The following is a 7571-nucleotide window of genomic DNA, read 5'->3' as shown; positions in this document are numbered from 1 at the left end:
CTAGCCTTTAGTTTCCCGTCTGGGTGTCAGCCAATCCTGGCTCCTCCACTGACCACCAGCATCAGTTCATCACCATGACAATATTGTGAATGGCCCTACACATTACGAGGTTTCGATATGCAAAGACCGGTCAAACGAGAGCTAAGATCCAAGGAAATGTGAACTATTCTTGCTAAAAGACAAGCTGGTATTGAATGTGTATTTAGGTAGTACCATTTTACAGTTTAAAGAACCACTTTCAGGTTAAAGATGCACCACCACTTCTAATCATATCTATTCTCCAGGTATATCCAGCTTGGCAGCATGAATGGTTACATGCAGAATATCATCCATGAATACAAAATATCGAGAAACAATTGTAAAATTTAAAATCAGAATAACTGGTAACCAATCACAACAGAAGAGAAAAATATGTGTCTCAGTAGCATAGGCATACACAACGGCACTTGCGCCCTGTTCAGAGTCCCTCCACTCCGCCACTCTGCTCCCGGAGCAGGCGGAGCTACAGTTAGAAAGCACGGAGCTGAGAAACAGACGCTCCGCAGCTCCTCATATTTTTTGAGCTGGTGGGTTGCCAAACAGACCCTTGATATCAGGAAACTATGTTAGCATGGCTATACTCAAAGTCACGCTACAAGCTAGTACAAGCCAGCCTTCTCACTCAACTCAGCATTATGAGGGCGACCATAGTGGCTGAATATACCATCAGCAACGATGCCATCGTTAACCTAGGCCCGTAAAAACCTCGTATGATTCGGCAGCAACCTCGGCCACATCAACCAGAAGTTGTGTGCACCCTCCCTACTCAAATCACTGATAAACAAATCACGCTAGCAACCTGCAAAAAAGAAGAGACTAGACATTAACCAATGAATGTGAATTTCACAGGCACCTAAGTGAGTAAGCAGCCAAACAAATTTCTGTAGAACTGAATCCACACTGATCATAGGTATATGGTTGAACTCCTTGACCCACAAGTGAAAAATTAGCAATCATGGCAACGAAACGGTTGAATAATCTCTGTGAGCACAGCATCTAAAAACTATTTCACCTCTGAATTAGCTGGCCTAAGTGCTAATACATTCTACATGGTGATAATTAGATAGACAATAGAGACCTAAGCGGGCAGAGTAAAAGCGACAAGCGACAAAGAAAACTGCTCAGGGAAATCAACAAAACATCCAAGCCATCAGGTCTGTAGGCAGTCAGCCCCATGCGCTACCCTCATCGAAGATATATCCGCTGAGAATGGTGCGAACATCAGGTTGCACACTGTCGAAAGTGCAGGCGTTCCTGTGCTTCCAGATCATCCAGGACGTGAGAAGCACAGTGCTCGCAAGACCCTTGCCGCTCTTTAGGAGATCTCTGCTTGGCATGCAGGTTGTGGCCACCAGTCGATGAGTGGCTCGCCAGGGACGGGATCTCTGACGGCGGCATGGATCCAGGAGAGGAACCCACGCCAAGCGTCCCTGGCAAATGGGCAGTCAACCCGAAAGTGCTGCACGGTCTCCAAGGTTTGGCCACAAAACATGCAGGCAGGATCATGTGGCAGCTCTCTACGAGCTAGGCACTGACGCACAGTGTTGTCCAGTAACGACCCAAGCAGGTGAACCAGAAGAAAAACTTTAACCCTGTGTGGATCCCATGGCTTCCAAGTAAGCTTCCAAGCATGGCAGCCGACTGAAACATGGAAGGTCGCCCTGTAGGCATGTAGCATGAACGCGCAAAGTAGAAAAGAGTGCAGCAGACAACACGCTATCGTGAAAAGGAGTTATATGAAAATGGAAGAGCAATGATCAGGAACCTACATGAAAATCATCTATTGCAGAGTCACTAGATCCCTACATTAGTTTGATTAGATTGAGAAGCTTAAAGCAATTTGACCAAGGGATACAGCGTCATTTTGCTCAACAGAGATATCTTCAGAAATTGGAAACTAATAAGATATGTAAACAAGACTTCGGGTAGTTCAACAAGTGGTATAGGTTTCAGATGTAAAGAGATGGCCATTTAAGATTAAATGGGCTAAAATCATTCAAAGATTAAACAGAAATTTTATCATAGAACTTCAGGCTTATGAACCTTCCTCTTTTTTTTTTTGTTATCTTGGAAAATCAGGTAATGCTGCTTCTCTTTTGGGTAATCAAGTTAGAAGAACATCTTCAAGGCTGGTGTACATTAAAAGATAACAGAAATTTAATGAATAACAAGTGATATAATATGCACGAGTGTATCAACGTTTTCTAGCCAATACGACGGAATGAATTACAAGAACAAAACCAGCAAGAAGTGCTTTGAGTTTTTTTTGTAAGGACCAGCTCCCGGAAAACATTAGGACATACCATGGAATTACTACTATCACTTTCATTCCTCATTGCAATCACTTCTTTTATGGAAAATTGTAAGCGGGGCATAACAAATAGGAACCCAAGCTCAATCCCATGAGAACTCGAGCCCAGGTGGTGGATTGTAGATCCACTCTCCCTTCATGCAGTCCCACCCAAGTGAGCTAGGCATTCCTCCATCACATTTACTTAATTTCGCGGCTACTTCCTATAATTCTATCAAATCAGCAGCCTCTATTGTATAACATGATGCTGAAGCCATCAAGTATCGACAAATAGCAAGGCCCGCTGGAACCATCAAGTATCACACTGACAAATAGCAAGGCCCGCCTTAACGTACGAGGAAAAACAATGTATGAAATGAGAACAGAAGATTATGCATAGATAGTAGCAGGAGGCAGGTCTTATCCAGTTACACAACAACAACAATGGCAAGAAAATTACTTGGGACATGGATAGAGCAATGATGCAACGTCATAACCTCGTCATTGCTGCTATCGTTGAAAGAGGTTCGTGGATATCCAGCTTCTTTGTTAGCAGCCCTTCGGACTGGAAGCAGAGACCAGTACTTGCAGGAGCTAAATCTAAGATGACACATCTGGTGACTGGTCATCGGGCAAGGCATCTCTGTCCTTGCTCTCCTTCCACTTAGCCGAGCCACATCTCAGTGTTCAATGCTCCGAGCACATACGCCTGCAAGAGCAGCAAGACAATGAACCACGACTTTGAACAGATATGGTAGCAGTATTTTGATCTGAAGCACCATAGAAAACAAAGGCTGGGTTTCTCTGATGGAATGTGCTGATTTCTCTGAAAACTAGATCAGATACTGCAGCAATATGTCCGCCGGGAATTCACAAAAATATAGGTAGGGGTGCTCTAAAGGAATGTGCTGATAACTCTGAACATAGGACCGTCAACATCAATTGACAGACGATATATTGCTGCAGTAATATACTATTTTGGGGTCAGCTTGGTTGTTGTTGGGCGTTGCTTGCTGCCGGAATGTTGGTGGTGGTGGTGCGGCCGGTTGGGGTCGACGGTGGTTTGTGTTGCTGCTGCCTTGCTCCCTATGTGTTCGTCTTTGGTGGTGTTCCCCGATGATGGCCATGTTGCTGTGCAAGTTCAAGTCCCTCCATTGGTGGACGATGTGTTGCGGTGAGCTTTATGCTCTTGGTGTTGTTCCGGTTCATCTTTGCTCTTCGATGACGCAAGAAGCCTCCCCAACTTGCTAATCGTCCCGAATTCCTGTGGCGGAGCTCCAAGTCAAGGTTCGTGTTGTCACTCGTTGGTTGTGGATGCTCCTGAGTTGTCTCGAGGGGTTCGGTATGCACGCCGGTGCGGTGCGTTAGGTTGCTTGCTTAGTCTAGGTATTGTGATCCCTCGACGATACCCCTAGTCTACTTGTGCCTCCCGTGGTGTTGGTCCTTCGGTCTGCTAGCTAGGTCATGACTTGTCCTGGGCATCCTTTTTCCTTCTCTTGTTAATCTTTGATGTGCGTCAATTTTTCCTCATCCTCTGTAGCCTTGTTACTTGTACGGTTTTCCTCATAAACAGGGTCAATTTGTTTAGGTTTTCAATCTTGTTTCCCTTATAAACTGGACCAGCCAAAGCTTAAGGGGCAACTCTTAGCTTTGGCAGTTTTTTGAGCAATATACAGGTGGGGAGGGATCAAGTGTTGATTATTTCTTAAATTATGGTCAGGAGAAGCATGCCTCTTGGTGCTCATCAAAGCGTTCAAAACAGCTAGTTAAGCCAAACCATCAAGAGTGTTACAACCAACGGTTTTTAGAGGTAGAGATGGCAATCATTCAAAAGTTCGGATTGAAGTGGAAATATTACAACATACGGACCTTTACCCTCTCATTGTTCTAAATCCTTGTAGCCATGTCAGCAATTCCAACATTTTCCAGTGCCCTAGGTAAAATAAACAAATGCCCTAGGTAATCATCACAGATGTCGCAATTAGCATATCCACATATGCATATGTAGAGGCGTTGCCAGAAGCACAGAACCAAACACAGTTTATAAAAGAGAACATGGGTAAAAAAAAGTACCTCTGGCGGCATGGGGTCTTGAAGATCGTTTCTTTTGTAAAGATCCCCAAATTTCTTATGTTCCAGCAAATTTTGTATTGGCTTGAACAGGCAACATGGATCAAAAAATGAAGCCACTTTCTCGTGAAGGACACTCCTTCCCAGCAAACATGTGGTTCAGATAACATGAAGATGTCTCCTGCCTTCCAAGTTGAACCCAGGTTGTGCTTCAGAAGTTACTTCAGAATAACAGCAACCAAATGCAATGCAAAGCCATCTTCCAAATAATTAAATTCTCAGGACATTTACATAACAGAGACGTGACCATGAGCAATCAATACAAATCACAGATAAATATTGTAGAAAAGTCCCTTAACAGTGACAGATGTTCATATTAATGCCTAACAAATGTCTGACAAAACGCCAAGTGCACTAATCTGCTTTAATTATGCCAAAAAATTAAACCAACAAATTTGGTATAACAAGCCAGAATATTATATAATAACTTAGTTCGCTACTCATTACATATAATCCATCAAGTTATTTAATAACAATAATATAACTTAGTGCACCACATCATTACATCACGATTAACTTAGTTCGCTACATCACTGCATCACTCCATTACATCAGAACTATGTTTACCAAGACACAGGATTACAGCCTAAAGTCCATCAAGGACCAGACAACCCTGAATCTGAACTTCCCAGCACCACACGTAATTTTATGTTCATCTGCACCAGTGCGGCGTGGAGTGAAATCAAAGTTTCGTTCAGCACAAACACCATCAGCCTCATTATTTATGTGAAACATCACCGTTCTTTCCAGACAGATAGTAATGACACTTCGCCGGAGTTTGATAACTCCACTTTCATCACTTGTAACCACGCCATCTGCTGTGCTATCATGAATCACAATCGTTTGTTCATTGTCCAGCTTGCGAGCTACATCCGCGATGCCAACTGTTATATTTCCTTTAAAAAGCCCCTCAGTGAGCTTGATTTCAAAGGTGCACTCGACTGCGTTCAGGACAGTTGTGAATCTCACTTCTGTAGTGCTGAGCCAGCTCTCAAGGGTTTCACTTCTAACCATGACATCTTTCTCTCTAGACAGTACTCGGCCATCAATGCTTATTAGACCCTTGCTAAATGGCCTGTCTGGAACTCCTTCTTCCCTTATTTTAAGATCTATCTCTAGATAGATGAAATCAACCAGCACTAGACCTCGATATGGGCCAGTTAAAATCAGCATTCCATCCTATGAAAAAAATTGCACAAGAGATTAAAGTATGCTCATCCAAACACTGCTCAAAATGAAGATTGAAACTTGAAAGCATGGCATAAAAGCTACTCCGTTTATATGCAGATGACTATCTGGATCGACAACCACCAGCACTAAGATAACTCCATTTATATGTACATTAACAGTTTATTAAAGGCATCTTCAAATAAAACGAAACCCGATTAGAACGAACTTAGAAGGAAGGATGTACCTCGTTGACACGCTGGCAACCATCTCTATTGCGGTGAAAGAGATAAATGCACTTGTAGTCAATGCTGTCTCTGGCAATGACACGGCCATAGACATCGACTGGGAAGCCTGCATCTGAGGAGACTATGCTGACGGAGAGGATGTTTGCAGAGTCTTCTAGCCCAAATTCATCTTGGTAGATACTATCAGTGTATCGCATTGGAGGGACAGACGCTGCAATTAATAAGCAAAATAAATCTATCAGATTATTTCATGACAATAAACAGCCCCAGCTTGTGTTCTTCCCATTTCTATGCCACTGAGTTAAACCACGTAATATTCTTATTTCATTTGCTGAGTTAACTTCAAGAGAAAGCTATCATCTCACCATTCGAACCAAAGTTAATTTCAATTTTAGCAAAATCAGTGATTCTTGTTGTTAAGTGATACATACGAATCAAATCCAAGTAAATGAATTGAGATTCGCTGTTAACTTCAAGAGAAAACTATCATCTCACCATCTGTAGAAAGTAAATTTCGGTTTTAGCCAAATCAGTGAGTTCCTGTTGTCAATTGATACACCTGAATCAATCTAGTAAACGGATTGGGATTCACTGTTCACTGCTATGCATCAATAATGAAGAGAACATGGCATGTCAGAGGATTCTCCTAACAGAGGATTATACAGGTGAGAGACGTCGTCCTAATGTAACGTAATTCAGTTACCATACATACTGTCAATCAGAAAAAATTACTACAGCTTTAGAAATGGAGAGGGAGAGGCCACTTACACTCCTCGTCGATGTTGAAGACGGAGAAGTCCCTGAGGAAAAACCGGGTGTAGACGTCGCGCCCCACCTTGGGATCGTGCTCGATGATGGAGTCCATGACCTTGTCGTGTGCCTCGCTTCTCCGCCGGTTCTCCTCCCGCTTCCGAGCCTTCTCCTCTTCCTCCCGCCGGGACCACTCCTTCTCCTCCACCGCCCAGGCCACCCACTTCGCCCGGTCGTACACTAAAGGCTCGACGTCCTCCACCTCCTCCTCCTCCTCCTCCTCCAACTCCTCTACAGATGCCATCGCCAATCGCCAGCCGCCGCCGCCGAGCCAATCGAGCAAACCCTAGAGCGCCGCCGAGCCAATCGAGCAAACCCTACTTTTCCTCTTTGTTGACTCTTATAGATGCTGCTTTGGGCTGGGCCAAGGTCCAAGACTATTAAGTAACGTGTCAGCCTAGGCAGCCCCTGAGGTGTCCGTTAGCCAAAACAACATAAATTTCATTGGAGGATTTTTTTTTCTAATTTGCACAACATTTTTTAGGGGTGATCTTTTTTACGGGTAAAAGACTTTATTTCTCATAGAATGGTCATATCATTTACAAGAAGAAGAGAAATAAAATCTGAGGTAGAATTCTCCCACAGTCTAGGTATTGTCGTTTTCTCCACTGTTTGGACTGAAACACCCTTAACCATCTACCGACGTTGCCACCAGATGTACCATGTGCTACAAGGGACCGAAGCAGATACTGGATTTAGCATTACTAACCACTAATAGAAAACAAGGCTTTGGTTAAGGCCAGGATAAGGGCATTAATCCCGGTTCACTCACGAACCGGGACCAAAGGATGCATCAGTCCCGCTTCGTGAGGCCAGGGCGCCGGCCGGGCCTCGGGGGCCATTGGTCCCGGTTCGTCTAACGCCTTTGGTCCCGGTTCCAGACACGA

The 7571-nt window shown here is 43.9% G+C and overlaps 1 protein-coding gene across 1 annotated transcript; it reads right to left on the bottom strand.

Moving 5' to 3' along the window:
* Window positions 1–4840: 4840 nt before the first annotated feature.
* On the bottom strand, window positions 4841–6989 carry LOC119317140. The gene is made up of 3 exons (XM_037591552.1): window positions 6643–6989; window positions 5874–6085; window positions 4841–5638 (listed from the first exon to the last, which is right to left on the bottom strand). The coding sequence occupies exons 1-3, from the start codon at window positions 6926–6928 to the stop codon at window positions 5039–5041; spliced, it is 1098 nt and encodes a 365-aa protein (XP_037447449.1). The 5' UTR covers window positions 6929–6989; the 3' UTR covers window positions 4841–5038.
* Window positions 6990–7571: the final 582 nt, after the last annotated feature.

The sequence above is a fragment of the Triticum dicoccoides genome, chromosome 1B (assembly GCF_002162155.2).
Source record: "Triticum dicoccoides isolate Atlit2015 ecotype Zavitan chromosome 1B, WEW_v2.0, whole genome shotgun sequence".
Taxonomy (NCBI): Eukaryota; Viridiplantae; Streptophyta; class Magnoliopsida; order Poales; family Poaceae; genus Triticum; species Triticum dicoccoides.
Note: the sequence above shows the minus strand (reverse complement) of the source record. Positions and strands in the feature narration are given on the sequence as shown.

Coding starts and splice junctions, on each gene's coding strand:
- LOC119317140 (XM_037591552.1), bottom strand. CDS start 6,928: ATGGCATCTGTAGAGGAGTTGGAGGAGGAGGAGGAGGAGGAGGTGGAG. Junction 6,086..6,642: donor CTTCAACATCGACGAGGAGT/GTAAGTGGCCTC, acceptor TATTAATTGCAG/CGTCTGTCCCTCCAATGCGA. Junction 5,639..5,873: donor GTTGCCAGCGTGTCAACGAG/GTACATCCTTCC, acceptor TTTTTTTCATAG/GATGGAATGCTGATTTTAAC.